At 40.1% G+C, this 22,111-nt stretch overlaps 1 protein-coding gene across 9 annotated transcripts in view; it reads right to left on the reverse strand.

The window, feature by feature from the left end:
- ATP2B1 (ATPase plasma membrane Ca2+ transporting 1) overlaps window positions 1-22,111 on the reverse strand; it is a 57,586-nt gene that overhangs the window by 11,773 nt on the left and 23,702 nt on the right. For all 9 annotated transcript variants that reach the window (XM_072146541.1, XM_072146540.1, XM_072146545.1 and 6 more), the window contains 13 exons: window positions 12,761-12,958; window positions 11,034-11,288; window positions 10,832-10,957; window positions 9,966-10,097; window positions 8,015-8,053; window positions 7,730-7,885; window positions 4,568-4,782; window positions 4,123-4,365; window positions 3,535-3,776; window positions 1,618-1,855; window positions 1,310-1,489; window positions 1,139-1,226; window positions 880-986 (listed from right to left, as the gene is read on the reverse strand). In XM_072146541.1, coding sequence (XP_072002642.1) covers window positions 880-986; window positions 1,139-1,226; window positions 1,310-1,489; window positions 1,618-1,855; window positions 3,535-3,776; window positions 4,123-4,365; window positions 4,568-4,782; window positions 7,730-7,885; window positions 8,015-8,053; window positions 9,966-10,097; window positions 10,832-10,957; window positions 11,034-11,288; window positions 12,761-12,958 — 2,219 coding nt within the window. The remainder of the gene's footprint in view (window positions 1-879; window positions 987-1,138; window positions 1,227-1,309; window positions 1,490-1,617; window positions 1,856-3,534; window positions 3,777-4,122; window positions 4,366-4,567; window positions 4,783-7,729; window positions 7,886-8,014; window positions 8,054-9,965; window positions 10,098-10,831; window positions 10,958-11,033; window positions 11,289-12,760; window positions 12,959-22,111) is intronic.

Consider the following 22,111-nt stretch of genomic DNA (forward strand, 5'->3'; position numbering starts at 1 on the left):
CATTATTATCGCATTTTAATGTTCTTCAATGCAGTCATGTATTCTGCTGTATTCCTCTCAGGTCTGTATCAGTGTCACATCTGCAGTTTATTTTTAAGCATGTCATATTTCTGTCTTTTCACGGCCTGTGGCTTCCCATAGAAGTTTATAAATACTGGATGCCACACAGGTATCATCCACATGTCTGCATTTCCGGATTGGTTGCTAGGTAACACAAAATCAAGTGACTTGAACAACCCAAAGACATCAATTGCCAGTCTTCTGCATACGTATCAAATATACGTTGGGAAACACAGAGCGCATGTACATCCACACACGGGAGAGGGGGGGAAATTGGGAACAGGACACAAACAGAGGACAAATACAGGCAATTGATCCAATGTTTTAAGCCAGTATAAAACTATATGCTGTGGGTATGTAGCCTGACATAGAATAGGGTTTTTATGCCAGTCTATAGATTTCTGCCAGATGCAAAAACTATATACGTCACAAGTCATCAGTACACATATTCAATTGCTTCAAATTTCATCTTGTGGAAGTGGAACTATCAAACCAGGTATTTACACCTTTAAAATGGGTTATCTGTGACACCTGGGGGACTAGTCAGATCAAACCTAACTTTTGATCATGCTGGCAGAATAAGGAGCCGATATGTAATGTCATGGGAAAAGATTCAAATGAATTTCAAGCTATCCTGTATCTATATATATTAATATCACTAATGGGTAGCCTCCAAGCACACTGATACAGGGGCTTAAATGTACAAAGTGACAGCCCTAAATTTTAAAGACCAGTTCTGGGGATAGGTGATCATTACCAAATTAGTAGAAATCCTTTTAAGTATAGGTAATTAATTTGAATCCAAAAAAAAACCCTTACCATAGCAAAACCAACATCTGCCTTCTTGAGTGCAGGTCCGTCATTGGTCCCATCGCCAGTTACGGCTACCACTTGTCTTTGTTCACAGATTGTACTGTCAATTATACCTGAGTTAGAGATATTTTTCATGAGTTTAGGAAACTAGAGAACCTTGCGAAAACCAAATTTACATAAAATTAAGTACAAACATACATTTTATTTTTGTAATATTACTTAAGAGGACACAACCCTAGACAGCAGTTAGCACTTTAGGCATTACCTTTCACTAGCGTATGTTTGTCAGTTGGAGACGATCTGGCAAGTACACGAAGTTTAGGCCAAATTTTGTCTATTCGTTCTTGCTCGATCTGATGTAAGAAACAAAGCGTTAACATACAAGGATACAGCATACAAGAATGAGGAGGGAAGCGAAAGAGTGAACATTAGTTACTTCTCCTTTCTCATTGCGTATTCGCCGGTTGAATTCTTTTCCTTCTACGCACAGGAAATCCTCTCCGGGGTGAAGTATTCCACATTTGGTGGCAATAGCACGGGCTGTGTTTATGTTGTCCCCTGTAACCATACGTACTGTAATACCAGCACGCTGGCATTTTCTTATAGCATCCGGTACCTAATGAAAGAGGAAGACAATACAAGCTAAAATTACTACACAAACGGGTATCCTAATGCCTCCAAAGATAATGATTGTATATAGTTATATATTCTTATATGGAAAACGTGGCTTCACTGCCTTCGCACCTCTGGTCGGACAGGGTCTTCAATGCCTACAACAGCAATACAGGTGAGACCACTCAATATATCATTTTCGTTTTCCCATTCAGGCTCCGGTTCTCCTGCCGGAAAATCTCTGTAAGCCAAGCATATTGTTCTCAGGCCCTCAGATGCCATAGGTTCGATCACTCTTTTCGCCATATCGTCTCTGTCCCTCGGTCTGAAGACTTTGGCTTCGCCATTTGCGGTGAGAATTTTGAAGCACCTAAAAGGACAGAATTAAAATGAAAGCTTTATTTTACATCACTGGAATGCATCAGGTGCTGTTACCCTATAGCCGCACAGGACATGAGAAACTTATGCTGCACCGTACCGCTCCGTACGTCCATTGCCGGCCTATGGGGGTCGTATATACGGCTGCGAGCTTGCGGCCGTATATATATGTTCCCCCAAAGGTCGTGTGACTGCAGTGTGTAATGGAAACAAAAACGCACACGGATTGGAATGTCTTCCGTTCCCCATTGAATTCAACATACAGAATGCTGAGCTATTTTTTCATTTGATAATAGAGGAGCAAACAACCTGCCGAGTACAAGGCCTTGCATTGTCTGACTACTTACATCTTTATAAAAAGAAAAAAACAAGCATTCTGGTGTCTATTTTTGTTATGCTGGCAGGGAATGTTATAAATTAGTAAATTAGTTGTATTAAGTCACAGAGGAGGAGCTCAGTGCTAAAGTCAAGGTTTCCCCACCTCAGACTATCCCCTCTTCTGTGATTGACCACATTTCACCAGAGGATTTGGTAGCTGATGTCCAAACACCGGGCAGTCAATCACAATGAAGGAGGAAATCCAAAGGTTACAAAAATTTTTGCACAGGGGGGACCAAAAAGTCTGAGCTGCTACCAAGAGTTAAGCCCACTTGCATCAGGGATTTTCCTTACACTCTCTGGTTAGGAAGAGCATATAGGAAAGAAAGAATAGAATATGACGGGAAGGTTCTCTTTTCCCCATAGAATTCAATGTACAGAAGAGAAGCTGGCTTTACATGTAGTGGAAAAAATAAATGTTGACTGCTGCTCTATTTTTTTCCGCAGTAAATAACGGTATGGCATAACAGAAGCTGCAGAACGCAACTGGATACCGTCTCATAAATGGTCTCAGAAATGGTCACAAACTGAAGTTTGTGAATATCTATATTACTATAATCCTGGTACTTTGTAATAGAGAGGAAGGCTAGTCATCAATTATAATGGCATTAAGGTTCCCCTGGAAATTAGATGAAATAAGAACACTTTTCTCTCTGGTAGGTCATGCATCAGGCAATCTCATTCTGACCTTAAACGCATCTCCTGTATCTGTAATGAAGCATGTCAGTGCCGGTAATAAAGTATTCATTCTTTTACCTCAAGTACTGGATAGCATGACATAAAAGAGAACGGATGGCATTCTGTTGCATGCCTGAAACCCAGTATCTGCCAGCTAACTTCTGCAAGGCCTCATCACAGTTCTAGCTTTCAGCTGGGAATTCAACATAAACAACGAACACAGAATCATAAGCCATCTGCGCGGCTCACCAGGACCCCCTCCATGCAACAACCAGATCAGATGTAAAGTTTGGAACAGTCTTTAAACAGTCACAAAATCTTGGGAGTGAAATCCTTATTTCAAGTTCACATGTATACAGATTCAGGGAAAGGACAGCTTTAGAAAAAGATCTGACTGCATATTGCACACAAGGATCTGGAGTGGGGCAGAATGAGAAAGTCTCAAGGTAGTGGAGCTTTACAGCCCACTCTAAAGCAGCATGGAGGACATCAGTACTTGGCTATCATACTGTACTAGGGCAAGATGAGTCTTAGGAGCCAGAAAGCTATATAAAGTTTAGCTACTTCTATGTACTAACAATTTCTGGAATATATATTTTTAAAAAAAGCACTTACTTTTTAAGGACAATCTCAGAGGCACCCTTACTGAACATTCGGTAACTGCCATCATTGTTTTTCAACACTGTACTCATGGATTTTCTCACAGAATTAAAAGTGTACACTTTAAATAAGGTTTCCTCTGGGATTTCATTTCTGACATCTTGATAGTCTCGTTTTAGATCCAAAAGAAATCCCAGCAAGGCACATTCAGTTTTGTTCCCAACATGGCGTGGCAAGCCGCCTTCTCGTTCAGGAGGCTGGTTAAGAAAAAAATTTGTAAAAGTTTAAAAAAAACCAAATTCCCGTAATGGGATGGGACTAGAGCTCTACACATAATTGTGGCAGATCAGCAAGTGAACATTTTTACATGTAAGGGACAGTCTATCGTTGTATAAATGCATGGATTGTATATGCTCTTCCCATATTTGGAGTGTTTTGCTTCTTCTGACAATCCCAAATAATGACATGTGTGATAATGTACTCTCTGTAGGGACAAGTACTGGAATGTGTGAACAAAGCCTCCTCCAACAGTTCTTACAAGTTTATAGAAAACAGCAGCATGGTGAAGGTATAGATTCCTACAAGTAGTGTTTGAATAGTTACCAGGATTTTTGAAGTGTAAGCACAGTTGACAGAAATGCCAGTAATAAGGAGCTGCAGTACATTCTCCGGGAGGGACTCTGCATCGGGAATCTTTCGGTAATGTTTGTCGTTCAGGAAGGCCTGGACAACAGTCATTCTGTTCATAGTTAACGTTCCAGTTTTATCTGAACAGATTGCTGTAGCGTTTCCCATGGTTTCACAAGCATCCAGATGCCTAACCAAGTTATTATCTTTCATCATTTTCTGCAAAAGGATTAGAAAACAAAAACATGTAGGTTTTCAGCTCACTGGAGCACAAGGATATTGTCTTGTGATCACTACATTAGCAGCTTGTCACAAAGCCTGCTGAACACTGGAGACCTGCAGTCACTGACAACCAGTCAAATGCAGGTCACATCCTAGAATACCTGCCGTACACATTATCATCAGATGAAGAAAAACTTACCTTAACAGAATAAGCCAGAGAAATGGTTACTGCAAGTGGAAGACCTTCAGGTACAGCTACAACCAAAACGGTTACTCCAATGATGAAAAACTTGACAAAATACTGGACGTAAATTGGTGTGCACTCAGCCAACCAGGGGCGTTTCTGAACCCAGAAATTATCAATCACAAAGTATAGAACAAGGATTATGACCGTTATTGCAGACATCACCAAGCCTAGAGAGAAGAGACACAGATGGGTAACAAGAACAGTCAACTGCACATTTGCCAAAAGGAAAAAAAAAAAAACTTGTCTGTATGAACAAGGTCATACCAATAAACTTTTAAATTCCTCAGCAAAAGAGAAATCTCTTTCAAAAGTTTTTCCCCATTATTCTGCAGTATCATAAAAGTGAATTAAAGGGTTTTCCAGGTTAGACAGTCTTCTATAGGAGAGGTCATGAATTAGAGCGGATCTGATGTGACAGCTCAGCTTCTCTTCAAGCCAATAGGAGGGTAGCTGCAAATGTTTAAGTCAAGCAGCTAAATTCAATTCGGTGGGACGGTTGGGTTAATTCTGCTTTGGAATCCAACTTTTACAATTTTGAAAGTACAAATAAAAAACGGAAAATACAGCATAAAACAATTGAACTAAACCCGAACAAACCATATATTTTCTGAAAGCAGACACTTGCTGCATTTTCAAAATTGCATCTAAAGCATCAAGGATTCAAAAGCGTAACATTTATATTAAAAAAATGTATTAAAATTGACTTTGATCACAAAAAATTTGCCCTAAACGGAAAATATTTAGCTTCACATCTCCTAAAATGTAATAGATGAACATGTTAAGATTTCAGATACCCCAGTCATATGTACACATTAATAATATCATAATATCGCTAAAACGAAAATTACCAAAAGTCTGCTTTTCAGCTAGAAATTTTAAGTACAGTAACAACCTGCAAAATAGAGCAATCAAACAGGTAACAAAAAAAAAAAAAAAAAAAAGTAATGGCAACCCTAAAATGTACCATATATATTTTATGAAAGCAGACAACCTGGTAAAAAACAAAAATCATTAACAATTGACAGCCTGTACTACCACCATCATGCAACTTTGAAAAAGATTTATATATATTCCACAATACAGAACATTAACAAGAATTTACACACCCAAGAATGCCAAAACAAAAACCATGCCATATTTTGGCACCAAGTAAAAAGCTCTCAATTTGTCAAACTCATATTTTTCAAAAATTCACCCTCTACCATGTATACAAAAGTAACATTTTAATTCCACACACTACAACCTTCATGCAACTTTATAGCAAATGATAAAATGCAAAAGTTACATGAAAATTAAAAATTTCCACTAAACTATGTACAAATCCAGGCTACTTATGTGAAGAAAATGTATTTTCCTAAAAACATGAAGATGTGAGGAGTTAATATATACCCTACATATGTATATTCACCAAAATATGCAGCAAAGGGAATGGCAAAAATTTTTGCAGAAAACTGCACCGAGCTTCACACAGATATACCACTGACCTCTCCCTTACAAAACCGTAACCAAAATAGAACAAACAAACCTATAAAACCAGAAACCAAGCAGATGAGATGACTAAAGTCACTTTTAGATGTGTGCCATTATATTAGCCACACAATAATAGAACCTTACGCGGTTGAGTAAGAATGCCATAACATAGGTATAAAGAATGAAGGATGGGGTGAAATAAAAACTTTATTCAGGAATTAGTGTGTGTGTGTTTGTGTTACATATAACTTTCTATAAGTTTTGGGTCATGGTGTTAATATGTAGCCTATTTAGGCAAAGAGGATCTAAATGTTTGTTTCACTAAATTTACATAAAAAGCAAGTTTGTTAACAGATTGTTCTGGGTAGCAAAAGGGGTTAATAACATGAACATTAGTTAATATTATCCTTTTTCAAAACTTAGTTACATATAAAGAGAATATTTTCATTATCTGTGAGGCACAGGCAGCAACCATCTCCAAATTCTCCCTGCAGCCTGCTGGTTAATCTGGAGGGAGGCGGCACACTTCAGATCAGCACCCAGAATTTCACTTTTTTCACCTGAAAGAGATTTTCTTTCATATGAAATGGACTTGTGTTTCTAAGTGCCAAAGAACCGGAAATATTAACCGTTAAAGTGCTGCCAGGAGTGATAGATAGAGATAGAAATATATTGACTTGAAAGATACCCTTTTAAAAAATTGTTAAAGGAAATCTATCCAAATCAAGCATGATAAACAAGGGATACTTTCTCATAGATCCTGGCACCGCGACTCTAGGGAACTTTTTATTTGTCATTCATTCATTCCTTCGAAAACAACTTTAAATGTATGCCAATGTGCCTGAAGAGTTCCTGGGCGTGTTACTAGAGCGCTTCCGTGCTGTAGCTTCACAATTACACTGTCCCCCCCCCCCCCCCCTCCCCCTGATGCCTAATGTAATCTCCCCCTCCCTACTACAGTGTAAGCTTCAGCACAAAGTGGGAGAGGGAAGTGCTCCTTGCACTGTGACTCTGCAGCATGGAGGAGCTCGTAACACCAACAGGAGCCCTGCAGGTTTAGTAGCCAAATTTTAAAAGTTGACTTTAGATGGAAGGGAGGCCATCAATCACAAATCTAAGATTACCAGTGTCACACTGCCTGGTTCTAAGAGTGTTGTTGATTTATCATGATGGATTTTTAAAGCAAGATTTCCTTTAAGCTGACATATCAGAGCTCCATCTATATTCAATGGTCAGTGGCACTTGCAGCCACCCCCAGTGGTTCCAAAATTCATTTTATACACCTGTCCTGTTCATGAACATATGTTACATCAAACAAAATGCCAGCATTTAAATTTCTTTCCAGTTCAGATGGTCACCAACAAGGGACTTTATCTTGAGGTCATTGATAGATCAAGTTGAAGATAGCCATAAACCATTCAAGTAAGAATCAACCAACTAACTGCATAATAGTTTAATTCTAAAATGCTCAAACCTTTCAGATAACATGAGAGTTCTTAAAGGTAACTTTTCTTAGTAAGAACAGATGTATGCTCAGACAAATCTAGAGTGCTTGTGTGCACAATATTTTGTGTATAGGCACGTTACATATGGCTAGATCTGCTTTTGGTGGTCATACAAATAAAAACATAAGCCATGATATACCTGCTTTGCCAATCTGAACAGCCAATTTAGTAAGTTTCCCTTGCAGAACAGATTTTTCTTTCTTTGGCAAATTTGATTTCTTCTTGTCTTCTCCGTCACCACCGTCCTCACTCTTAAGGGGCTGCATTTCCATAGCTGCTCCATCTTGTGCCTTTGCTATTTAAAATAAAAAATTCAGATGCAACATTAGAAATGTCATGTATAATTTAATTGAGGAAGATATCAGAGGATTCTGCGGACACGGAAGCTCCCTTTACCGAGAGAGAAATGACCAAAGAAAATTACCTTTGTTACGATTTTCAATGGTGCCATCTTGTTTTTTGCCTGCAATATAAAGTCAAACATTAAAAAATTTCACATTATGGTTTACAAATTGGAGAGAGAAAAAAAAAAGGCAGGACACACAGCTGTGTTTACATTGTTGTGATATGTAAGCCAATAAATAACACATGCTATAATGCAGATATGACGCCATCCTATACCTAACAAGCAATCTGACTTTGGTCAAGATCCCCCTCCGTTTTATCAAACCCTAGTATTCCTAATTAAAATATGCTTAACTGCAGCGGGCAACAAACTTTGCACAAGATGAAAGGAAGCCTTGCTACTGTTCTGCAAATATTGTGCTTCTACCAATTATTAGCAAGATTAATATGTACATTATTAATTACAGGTACTGGTTAAAGAACAGGAGCTCGTGAGGGTGGTGCGATAGCAACCATGTAACCCTTCTTCCAGTTTCCTCTGATTTAATCATAAAGCCAGTCTTCTGCTAGTCACACTGAATGTACAAGTAACAGCATCTGACATGCCAGCTATTATTAGATGCAGCTACTATGCCTATTAGAGCTGAGACATATCCCTTGGAGCGGTATGCGTTCCCCGACACCAGGGAAAACCCTGCTGGGGATTCCACTTAAAGCCACAGAATGTCCTGTGCTCAAAAGCAAAGACAGGACACCAGAGTAAATCTCTCTGGATTTGCAAGGCTGACAAGGACCACTCATTTGTTTGTCAGTAAATGAGTTACAATTTATATTGTTATTCTGGACACATAACTGCTTCCTGGTACAGTAAATATGGTCACTGAAAGACATTCTCATGACACACAACTTTTGGAGCACAAATTCAAGAATCTTCTGGCGAGAAGGCATCGCCATCTGATGCACTCAATTTTAAGTCACTTGTCACTATGGCAACAATGTAGCACCAAAAGGACACACTATTCCTTACAACTGAATGTCAAAACTCCTTATAAGCTGTTGACATTAGACCTTTCACAGGAAAATTGCTCCCAATCCAGGGAAGCCTCTACCACAGTGCTAGTAGCCAGGTATCTGCTAACCACCAATTTCTTGGATGTCATCATGAAGAAATGATGCACAACTATGAAGAATCAGCTGTTTATCACATTCCACAGGGAAAACATTTGTGTCAAGTGCTGCAGATTCTGCAAAGAATTAGAGGGGCTGTCCACTTTACACAAACCATATCAATGATTTGCTGAAAGAAAAGTTTTACAATTTTCCAATATACTGTGTCAAATCCTCAGTTTTCTAGATCTCTGCTCTGTCCTTCAATAGAAGCTTCTATGTTTACTTCCAGTAGATAGAAATCTGTCCATTGGTCTTGTGATGGACACGCAGGTGCAGTTCGTATTGCACATCAGATTACTCTGATTCGATTGGTTTGTGTATCTGCCTGTCCATCATATGACCAGAAACAGATTTCTATACAATAAAAGAGGTTGGAGCAGTCTATTTTCAGCAAATATTTGATATGGTTTGTGAAGTTATACAATTTTCCAATATACTTTCTGTATCAATAGCTCACTGTTTTCTAGATCTCTGCTTACTGTCCTGCTACAGAAAGCTTCTATGTAGGAATCTGTCCATGGTGATGTGATGGACACACAAGTGCACAAGCAATTATTATCTTGAGTAATAGGAGCTGTGTGATGATACAAAATTGATATGGTTTGTATATGGAAAAGTTATTTGTTGAATGTGCACAACCCCGTTAACAAACGCTTTCTACAGAAGGACAGCCAGCAAAGATCTAGTATATCATGAGGAACTGACAAACCCTTTAAATGTGAAATCCACAAGCAGCTTCAGACAAAATTTCAAAGCTCAAAAGGCCTCCATCTCCTCCATTCGGTCAAAATAAGGAGGTCAGCAACAGAAGCTATGGCATACATTTTTAATTTTGCCGTATTTTATTAGAGGTAACATACTTTTCTTCTCCTTCTTTTCTTTCTCCTCTTCATTTTCTCCAGCTCCAAGTAAGGTGAATATAATTCCAGTTTGAGAATTTACGCCAATCGCAGTGACTACCATTTTCCCTGATCCTTCCATAACATGAGTGCCTAAAAAAAAATTAAAAAAATAAGTTACATTTCAAATCTCGAAACAAAACACTGCTCAAAGAAATGAAGGGAACACAAACACAACACCATTCCAAGTACTTCTGTGAAATCAACCTGTCCACTTAGGAAGCTCAGACCGCTTCTCAGTACCACTGCTTTCTAATTGATGTTTTGGTCAATTTTGAATGTTGGTGGTGCTTTTACACTAGTGGTAGCATGAGACCACACAAGTGGCTCAGGTAGCGCAAGCTATGGCAAGATGGTTTGCTTTTTTTGTCAGTATTGTGTCCAGAGGCTGGAGGCGCTAGCAGGAGACAGGCCAGTACACCAGGAAATGTGGAGGGGGCGGGACGATCACGGGGGTTCCAAATTTATACAGGTTTTATAATGTTTTCATACATTTACCAAAAATTAAAAGCTCCAAAACAAAAGTGTACGGAGCTGTGTGTGGTGTAATTTTTTACAAGATGAGATGACTTTTTTTATGCTAACATTTTAAGGACCGTACGGCCTTTTTCGCAATTTGCAAAATTTGAAAAATTTCATAAAATGATCAAAAGTGCCATTTTCAACTGAATAGGTTACTTTCCCCACGATATAAAGAGCAGAAAAATTTGTTCATTGAGAGCGTCTTTTTCATTACTTCAGAAATAACAGAACAATAAGGGCGATATTCCAGTTACTGTGATACATAGAAGAGGAAACCCAAACTTTTATCAAAAAAAATACTTTACCAGAGAGCAGCAGAGGGTCCTTCTCCAGTGTTTTCCGTACATGATCAGATTCTCCAGTTAATGAACTCTCATCAATTTTAAGATCGTTCCCCTGAATAAGAACCCCATCAGCCGGCAAAAGATCCCCTACAATAGAGAACACGTAAGAAGCACCAGACACATATCGGGTCACATCAGGAGTCAATGAAACAACGTTACTTACCATATTTTATCTGTGCAATGTCTCCAACAACTATATCAGCCACTGGAATTTGGATAACCTGACTGCCACGTACAACTGTAAATCTCTGCTCTTGTTCAATCCGGTTTTGCAGTCCCCTGAACTGCTTTTCTTTACTCCAGTCATTGAAAGCCGTTACTAATACTACACATACGACTGACAGAAGGATGGCAGCTCCTTCTATCCAACCCGCTTCACCTTCTTCCTCTTCTATAGCACCAGTGGCTGCTCCACATACTGGAACAGAAAGAGGGGTTAACACAGATTAAACACAGTATTGGCCCCGTGTGCTCAAAATCTTCAGCCATCTCAGTAACACACTTCCTTCACCCTCCAACAGAGCAGGTAACTGCATAGTCGATCAACTTGGGAAGAGACATTATCAATCCACCTCGTCCCCATCAGAAGTATAACCAAGGCAGCCCAATAAGCAGATTGACAGAATGAAAATGTGGTAGATGCCCGAATCTTCTCAAATGCCCCTAGCACGCCGCGGTCAGCGCGACCGCGGCGTGTCAGGGGTTAACACCCGCGATCAGAGAAATCTCCGATCGCGGGTGTTAAAGGCGGATGTAGGCTATAATATATAGCCGACACCCGCAGCTTCTGGTGCGGGCTCCGTTCTGGAGCCGGCGCCAGAAGCATGACGTACTATTACTGCATTTTGCGGGAACGCACCTCCCACCATGCAGTAATAGTACGTCAAATGTCGGGAAGGGGTTAATAGTAAAGTGAATGGAGTATTCATTAAATTATACAACAGATCATAATAGCATAGAATAACAGTAAAGGTTGAATTGTATGAAACACTGCGCTGTGATGCTATTATTCTAGAACATGCGCATTTATCATTCATTTTATATGTTAGGGCTAGTTCACATGGAAGAATACTCCAAAAGAGAAACCACAGCAAAATCCTTTTCCCATGGAAGGCAATGAACAGCCATAATTCTCTACATTCCAAATGAAATTAGAGTAGTACATGCCAAAATTGGATTCAGAAATCCCAACGGAGGAAGAAAATATCTTTGTCAAACACTGCGATGTGAAATTTTTTTATTTTGTTTTTAAATAGTAGAAGAGAATGAGAAACGCCGTGGTCAAAAGATATTTAATAGTAGAGAGGATCACAGCAAGAGCGTCAAATACTATTAAAGGAAACCTACCATCAAAATCAAGCATGATAAACCAGGGGCACTTGACTCTGGTAATCTTATATTTGTTATTTATCGGGGGAGTTTACCAGAGTCCCCCATGCTGTAGCTTTACAGGCTGTTGCACTGTGCAGGAACAAGTCTCCCTCTCCCACTGTGTGAGATAACAGCAGGCAGAGGGAAGTGCTCCTTGTACAATGTAACAGCCTGTGAAGCCAAATCACAGAAGGGTTCCGGTAACAACCCCAAAGCCCTTCTGGCTCACTGGCAAAACAGTGATTTTAGAAGGAAGGAGGCAATGGAGAAAAATATTATAATACCAGAGACAGGGATCTGGATCTATGAGTAAGTGCTTGACTCCGATAATACATTTCCTTTAATATTAGATCTGTATAGTTACACTATTTTAATTCATGTATTACCCAATGTCACCTATTTCTGATCCACATTCTTGCAAGATACAAGAGTAGACTGAAATCCAGCAGCACACTCTTTCAAGGCTCATTGACAGTAGATTTAGTATAGAGAACCGAAGCAGCACTCATTAATACTTACATTCATTATCACCACCAGGGGGTCGGTAAAAAGAAAGGCCTAGAGATATTATGGCTGCTATTTCTAATATAATTAACGTTACATCCTGTAGGGCTTCCCATACTAACTGAAGAAATGTTTTTGGCTTTTTGGGAGGTATAAGATTCTTTCCAAATACTTCTTGCCTCCTTTCAAGGTCTGACAAATTTCCGCTCAAACCTGTGTTAGGGGGAAAAAAAAAAAATTAGAACAAACATAGGATACCACACACTACTTCAACAAGGGCAACCAAGATATATTATAATGGACATTACACAGAAGTGAGAGTCTCAAATACATATACATTCTGCAAGAGAGGCCTTTTTCATGTATATTATAAAGTCCTAATAAAAAAAACAACTTGGCTGGTTTCACCGATGATCAGTTTGGTTTATTTTTCATCCATGTTTTTTCTGCTCTTTCCCTATCGGAACAGATTTTTTCCATAATGACATTCACAATTAAAACCCATGTGAGGGTTTTGATGTAAAAGGTCACCTTTTGGAAGGAAAATTGCATTGGATAAATAAGTGGAAAGTGCTAAAACTTGAAAAGGTATTTTTTCACAAATCTTTTTTTTCTAAACCTTAGGGCCCATTCAGGAGTCTTTTTTTTTTTTTTTTTTACAACCGTATGTTATGCTTTTTTTTTTTTTGCAGATAGTTTACAGACCCATTGATGTATACGGTGCTTTCACATTCTTTTTTTGCACCAGTTTCTCATTTTTGCACACGTTTCATTGTAGTGCATAACAGTCTGCAAAACACACCATTATGCATCTGCGACAATGCCCATGTACATTTTTTGCATTTGATGCATTTTCTCTCAGCATTGCCTGAGCAGTTCATCATTTCCCTAGACCCATTGAAGCAAATCAAACGTCTAAAAATATTGCCCAGATTTGCAAGACAAAGGCCATGGCTAAAATCATTCCATTTCAAGCTTTTACAATGGCCAGAGACCTGAGATCATGGCATTTTTATTAGAGAAGTAAGGAAATCACAATTTCAGTGAAGTCTGTGGCAGGGCTGGTTAGCACATAATAGGTAATGTTTAATACCTTGTTCACCGTAGTGCTCCATTACCAAAGAAAAAAATAAAATATCCATATATCCAAAATCTATGTGATCCAAGGCAAAGCCCCAATAATTTTTCCACCATAATAGTAAGCAGATTCATGAGCAGTAGAACTTGCCATTTATAAAGATAGAGGTCTTCTCTCTTTTTCCATGTATACAGACACAACTACAAGGCCAGTGATGGTACAAACTAATATTGAATCTATTGCTACAATACTACTCATGTGGCGCCAGCAGACCAGGCAGTAGGGTCCACCACTGGCTCCCTTTAAGACGGCCCATTCATCAGGCCCATGTTACCCCCATCTAAAGGAAGCATAAAATCCTGACAGGGCTCATTATGGACAAGCTGCGTCTTACTTATCAAACTGAAAATAAGAATTTAGGAACAACTGAGAGACATTGATATGGTGTCAACTGTGAGGCTGTACTCACGACCCTGCTCTGCTTGACTGACAGCTCTCCTACCTTGAATACAGGGAAACGGATATAAATCACGCCAAGCATGAGAGTGATGCCACATAGTGGACTTGCTTCCCTTTTTCTAGATAGTGTTCAATTTTTCTGGCCCCCTGTCATTTAGAAACGCTGTCGGAATTTTAAGCAACATGACTTTCACTTATTCAATGCTTTGGCACAGAATGCATCAGAGACTCTGAAAAAATGCCTAGCGAGCATATTAAAAATATTAACAGATTTTCGTCACATTGACAAATGTTTAATTACAAGGTTGTGGCTAAGCACCACTGGAGCACTAGTAGTATTGTTCCATCCTGTGGCACAGCCTGTACTAGTCCTGTAAGAACTGGTACATTGATAAGTCAAGCCCTGTGTGAAGAGATACCACTGTAATCTAATAAACAGCGGTGCATTCTCATGAGCAGCAAAGTAGAAGCACTTGAAAACAGCAGCTATCATGCACACAACAAATGACACGTCTAAGACCTGTAGATCTGGTGTCAGGGCGCAATACGACTAGTGTGCTACAAGTCCTGGCTGCAAACCACGGCAGACACAACCAGCATCTAAGCAGGAGACGCTACAGCGCATGACAAAACTCCAGACTGCAGTAGTAGGCCATAGCAGAAGAGATTTGGCAAGTGAGAACAGGAAAAGAAAAAAAAAGAAAAACTTTCAATTAGTAACATTAAGATCACATGTGCACAAATATGACACCATAAGGTTGTGGAATAGTAGGACATTCTCCAGACCCAATAATGAAAGCATAGAACAGCTAGCCGCAGTATAATAGAAGTCAGCATATCCCACTTAATGCAGTGTAAAAATATGCAGCGCTGTAGTTTGTTGAAACCTGCAGATAGTTTATCATTCTGCTACTATCCCAATACAGACAAATTCTGCTCTGGGCATCCAAGTAGAGGTTATTGTGTATATTCTACATGCAGAATTTCCATAGAGTGTAAATGGAACTTGCTAAAGTATACTTTAGATTTGTAACGCTGTGTATCCACAGTGTATCCACCACTTGTACACATGCCTTGCAAGCTATAAATGTGAAATCCTGACTCATGTTTTGCTACATAAAAGGTGTGTACAGAGGAAATTGTGACCATCACATTGACTGCCAAAAAGGTGTCAGCTCCTCAGTATCACGGGAGCCATGTTAGAGGTTTCCCATCCAAGTTTATGTTAGGAAAATGTGATTATGACAAGCCTGTCATCACAGTGCCAAACATATCCCATGGAAATGTCAGAAAAGGCTGAAGTGGGATTACCCCCTTTTAAGAAGTGCAGTATTGTGTATATATTGGATAATTTTACACCATAACTCATGAGACGGAGCTGAAAATGTAAGAGTTTAGTCATAAAGCAAACACAGGATATCACTGTCCATATTCCCATCATCATATGTGCTGCAAGACTGCAAGTACAGTCAGGAACAACATTTGTCGTGCCAGTTGCTATGGTAACTAGGTATGTTGCAATATCAAGAGGAAAGGTTTAGCAATATTAGGTACAATGTATGGAGAAAAACAGACCGTCATGTAGAGATTTCCTCTGGAGCAGACACTTGCATCTAATGCATCATGTATGGGCAATAGCAGGGGTCACTTTAGATGTGAAATCACCCATGTTTACGGAGATCTGAGCCCAAAACATTGAATATGACAGCCCAAATAGTAATGGCCCATAAAATGCACACACCCTCTGAAAGGTCCCAGTCCACAAGATGCCACCACTTTTCTTACAATCACCAGCACTCTCCAAGTATCAGACAACAGCTCTGCTCACATTTCACCAATAGGCCCAGCAAAATACAAGACTCTACGGTATAGACGATAGCAGGCGCTGGATATGGGAGCTCTCACAGGCAAAACATGTAATACTGGGGATTGCACTAAAGCAGACTTTGAGAATCTGAATTGTGGAATCTGATTAATACGCTCACCACTACGAAGATTTGGGTGCCTGTGAAATGCCAGAGTTCCCCTGTATTACAGACTTTGGCGCAATACAAAGCTACGCTGCACCCGTATGCTTGCGAGAAGTTCAGCTTGGCAGCACATTTCAAGCGCTATAATAGGGGGCACAAATACAAGGCACATATGGTACAGCACAAGCACACTCAGCCGTAAAACAACAAAACACAGATTTAATGAGGACCCGTCACCCTGAAATACAGCAATAGGAGCTGCTTACTAAAGTAACCAGCTCCTAGTGCTAAAACAGACAGCAGTGTTACAATGTTAGCATTATCAGAAACCTCCGACAGCGCCAACACTGCTGCACTGTACATTAAAAACCCCGGACCGCTCTCAAAGCAGTCCGGCGTATTCAAGGGGGGCTGGAGCCGGCCTATGGAGCAAGTGGGTGGTCCAGAGAAGAGGCAGCACCATCATGAATACGCCGGACCGCTTTGAGAGAGGTCAGGTGTTTGTAATGTACAGCACAGCTGTGTTAGCGTTATCGGAGTTTTCCGATAATGCTAACATTAACACTGTGGCATATGCTGTAGCACTAGGAGCTGCATACTTTCAGTAATTTCAGGGTGACAGGTCCTCATTAAATTAAAGGGGTTTTCCCATGAAAGAAAGTTTTCAAATCTCTACCCCTTAAGTGATGTTTACACAATAAAGATTGAACATTCACTAGTATCTGACAACATAGAAAGAGATGAGATCCATGAGATGGATATTACAAACATGGTCAGCTCTCCTACATCTCTGCTATTTCACAACACAGTAGATCAGCTGTGCCTCCCCAGATAAGTTGTTTATCTGTCTGTAGCTTGTAGTTCTCCACATGCAGGAGAGTACATCGCATCCGACTCTAAAGTCAGAAGTTACAAAGTCATGTCTAGGGGCAAATGAAATGGTGTACATCCGGACTGATAGAATATAAGATTGCTTTCCTGAGTATATTTAAGAAACTCATCTTCGTGAAAATACCCCTTTAAAAGTAACACCCCCCCCCCCTTTATTAGAACAATTCTCCAAGTTGATTTTGGAAGGAATTAAGATTTCTTTTAAAGAGGCCTGTGGGTTTACAACTCAATGGGGTTTAATAAATGTTAATAAATGGTAAGGAAATCAAAACTAAGCATGATAAACCAAAACACAAATAGATCCAGACACTGACTGTGGCAACCCTCTCATAAGGTTTATGCATGACCTCTTTTCTAAAAATCTATTTTATACTAATATGCCTGAAGGGCTCCTAGGAGCGTTAACAGAGCCCCTCTGTGCTGTAGATTCGCAGGCTGTTACAGTGTGCACGGAGCACAAGCCCTTTCCACCGTTTAATTAACCTTCCTACGCCGCAGGAGGGAGGGAGTGCTGAATGAGCAAGGGGGCGAGAATAACAACCTGTGAAGCTGCAGTTCAGAGGGGATCTGGTAACGCCCCCAGAGCTGTTCAGGTTATCATAAATTATAAAAGTTGTTTTAGAAGGAAGAAAAAAAAAGGCCATGGATAACAATTATAAGAAGATTACTGCAGTCACAGTGCCTGGACCTATTTTATCATGCTTGATTTTGATGGTAGATTTCCTATAAGCAGCCTGCGGGCTGAGAAGTCATAGACGACCATGCTGTATAAATACAAGCCTTACTTCCCTCATGAACATACCCCTTAAAAGGGTTTCCTCACCATTGATATTTGTAACATCACGTTTATCTGCTAGAAGTAGTTGATGAGTTCATTGATCCGCTTGGACAGGTGTCCAGCCTCCTGTTTGGAAGAGAGGGGTTATGGCACATGTGCTGGTCTGTGGGGATGACAGGCCTGTACACCATAAGACCAGAACACAAAAAAACTGTTCTACTCAAATATGTCCTTGGGGGGAGTAAATCTGGGAGAGTCCCTTGTTGAGAAGTACCTGGGGGTACTAGTAGATGATAAATTTAATAACAGCATGCAATGTCAATCAGCTGTCTCTAAAGCCAGTAGGATCTTGTCATGTATCAAAAGTGGTATGGACTCTCGGGATGGGGATGTAATATTACCACTATACAAGGCACTGGTTCGGCCTCACCTGGAATATGCTGTCCAGTTCTGGGCTCCGGTCCATAAAAAGGAGGCCCTGGAGCTGGAGAGGGTTCAACGTAGAGACACAAAAATGATAAGGGGTATGGAGGGTCTCAGTTATGAGGAAAGATTAAAACAACTAGATTTTTTAGCCTGGAAAATAGACAACTACAAGGGAACATGATTAATTTATATAAATATATGAATGGTCCATACAAAAAAAATATGGTGGTAAGTTGTTCCAGCTTAAATCAAATGACGAGGGGGCACTGTCAAGGTTTAATCACCAGAGGCGACAGGGCTTTTTTACTATGAGAACTGTCAATCTGTGGAATAGCCAGCCTCAGGCGCTGGTCACAGCAGGGACAGCAGAGAGCTTCAAGAATGGTCTAGATTACTTTTTACACCCAAGTAACATTGATGGTTATGTTATATAGAATTGTTTCCCCTAAATCCCTTCCTCATGCAATCCTTTTTCTTCATTAGTTGAACTTGATGGACAAGTGTCTTTTTTCAACCGTATAAACTATGATACTATGAATACAAATGTAAACATTGAATCTAGACAGCACTGCTATTACTCTTCCTTCTATCATTGTATTTAGTTTTGTATTAACATTGAGCTGCCTTTATAGAAGTATGTATAGTGTGTTTAGTATGAGATAAAAATATTGCACAAGATGTTACCAGTGACAGAGAATCTGGTCCTACCAAGAACCAACAAAAACCATCAAGAACCAACCTGCACCTTTTAGACCAACATGCATCCATTTTTAAATTTAAAAAAATGTAAATAAATCTTGCCCACATGGATTAATCTACCTACCATTAGTAGTACTACAGCTTTCCTCCATATAAGTGAAGGGAATGAGGCTGCTTTTTTTTTTTTTTTCAAGGCAAGACTGATAGATGGCAGGCAGATAGATGGACCACTGGGAGGACATCTTGCATAGCCAACAGATGGGCCAGATGACTTTCCTCCATGTGGATGTGACAAAACAGTTTTTCCGGGATTTTATTTTGTTATGGTGATCTCAGAGCAATGGTTTTTATACTAGTATCATTCCCTCAACCTTCTGAAACGCTGAAAAGCTTGTGAAATGATGGCGCGTGGTTTTATGACCACACTACTACACACAAGGCTACAAGAATCATGCAGCAAACCACATTACTACATAACAAGTGACTACAGTGATGTGAATGAGTCAATACATGTGATGAGCACATGTATCCGGCTCTTGTATCACAAGATAGAGGAGGAAAAAATAAATAAACCTCATGCTTACCTCAATCTCTCCCACTGCCCTGTGCCGCCACCCATTAGTGCCGTGCCACGTTGTTTACAGGTGCAGTCACACCCATCCATCCACGGACACGCCACCGATACAGCATTAGATTCAATGCTGTATCAAGCAAGCAGTAGACGGCAGAGCCCGTCTGAGAACAAACAGGAGCATGGCCCCGACTTTTTTTTGTTTTTACAGCCCCCTCCAAGGTGAATATATAGCTAATTTTTAAAAAGCTTGACAACCCCATCAATCATTAGAACGGGGGAGGGTAGGACATATCACACTGTATGCACATTCAGAGGGATAAGTAATCCAGTCGCTGAAAGTGAGCGGAGTAAACATGTTCAGGCATTTTTGCAGTGTTCTTACATGGACAGCGACATCTCTGGGGACCTGCCTATGCATATGCTTAGCGGAGGGATGCAATATGTTCATGCATCTCACATAGGCTACAATGCGCTCCGCTAAGCATCACAGCGCAGCAGGATGGAAGTGGCAGCTTGCTACGTTTTAGTATCCAGCACAGAGGCAAAGAGGAGCCCTCCATCTGCCAGTACATGGACACGTTCAGTGCATGGATCTTTCCTGGCATATATGCTGAACGCATCAAAAAAAAAAAAAAAAAAAAATATGACTCCTGAATGTAACCCAAACATGTTATGAATCTGACATTGATGTGACCTCTAAACTTTTCATTTCTACAAACGAATGAATAGGCAAATTTAGGAGATTATTTTGTCTACAAGAATATTAGGGCATTTTTGAAGTTGCCATCTGTCCAGCTGAGGTGGCCACAATAAATACCTGGCAATCACACAAGGCCAGCTGTAGGGAGAAGCATGCCAGTATAATGGGAGGTCTACAGCACTGGCATCTCCCCTACAAAGTGCTAAACCAGAGGTGCACAGAGAGTCTAGGAGGATTCTTATATAACCCTTTAAAAAAAAAAAAAATGGAGAGCTAGTAGTTTGAGTCGCATGAGAAAGTATTCCTCCTGCTGAATTTCTAGTACAGAACAGTCAGCCTCTCTTCAGGCTGAAATAATAGCCGACATGGAAAACTAAATTGAGCTAACATGGAACGATAAATTGTACTTAAATGTAGTGAAAAGCGAGATAAGGGAGACTCCATGTACAGCGTGAGGATGAAGAAGTGGTTAATGAATAGCACTCCATCTCTCATGGTTTAGAGGTTGCCTGGCACCGGGAATAATGTTCAACCACATGTAGTAGATATGTAAATGTATGCAGAGGAAATTCAACACATCACTAAAATCAGGAGCCGTCTTAGTAACGCAGAATCTAAAGATAGTTTTTCAATGACTGGTCAGTTTCTATGGCAACTAACTGCTCCAATGGCATTTCTTCCTGTCCATGCGGCGCTCCGGTGAATGGGACATGCCGGCACGTTCTTCCTCTTGGTAAAACGCGACCAGGAATGTAGACGCTACGTCTTTCAAAAGGCTCAAGACTGCACAAAGATTGTTAAAAATTGCTTCCTTGATTGTAGATAGAAAACAATACAGGACTATAACGTACAAGACTTCTATACTGCTAGTCTTAAAGGAAATCCGTACACATACAGCGATTAATGTTAAACCTAAATGGTCCTTAGGACAATAAAGGCTGGAAATTTCTATTAGTCAGTAGCCTGGGAGAAAAATGTGAGAACAGGGAGGACAAGTAAGGCCTGCTATATATGTATATACACGTGTACATTAACCCAGTCAGGTGCATGGCCAGATACAATCATAGGGGTGATCCAAGACAAACTACTGCACCATCAAAGCCTTTCACTGGTTTGTGCACATTATTTATCACTCATTTACATTTTATAAAAGAGCTTTAGTCTCGGATGCAGTTTTATACCTTTAACAAAAAAAAAACAAACAAATACAAACAAAACCCCACACTCCCGCATAAAAATTTGCACAACAGTTCTCTCGCCTCCCTCTGTCAGGGCCAAGAGCTGCAGTCTCTTCACGTTCCTTCACTGCTGCAGATCATGGCGCTGATAGAGGGTCATGTGACTGGAGCTCGGTTAGTCAGTACATGCTCAGTTTTTAGTTTCCGTTCTCCTTAAAGCAGGTGTGAATAAACATGGAACCTCATCAATGCAGTAATGGGACTTAACACACCCAGATCACACACAAAAAAAAAAGTAAAAGTGGGTGTTTGTTTTTTTACTTATACACATCATTATAAAGTGAGAAACTTAGATCCGTGGTAGACTGCTGTGAACCACAGGGCACAATAAGAGGTCAAAAATGGTTCTCCTATAAAGACAACCCTCCTTACTATCGCGATCAAGAAATATGGTACCCTGTAAGGGAAGCCTCTCTATAAGGCTACATTCACACTAATGTGTGCACGGCACGACGGACGCACGACGGACACACGTCGGTGCCGGGGAGAGGAGCGGTGCTACTCATCCCCACCCTCTCCATAGAGAAACATGGGGCACGTATGTGTGTGGCAC

The sequence above is a fragment of the Engystomops pustulosus genome, chromosome 4 (genome assembly GCF_040894005.1).
Source record: "Engystomops pustulosus chromosome 4, aEngPut4.maternal, whole genome shotgun sequence".
Classification (NCBI taxonomy): Eukaryota; Metazoa; Chordata; class Amphibia; order Anura; family Leptodactylidae; genus Engystomops; species Engystomops pustulosus.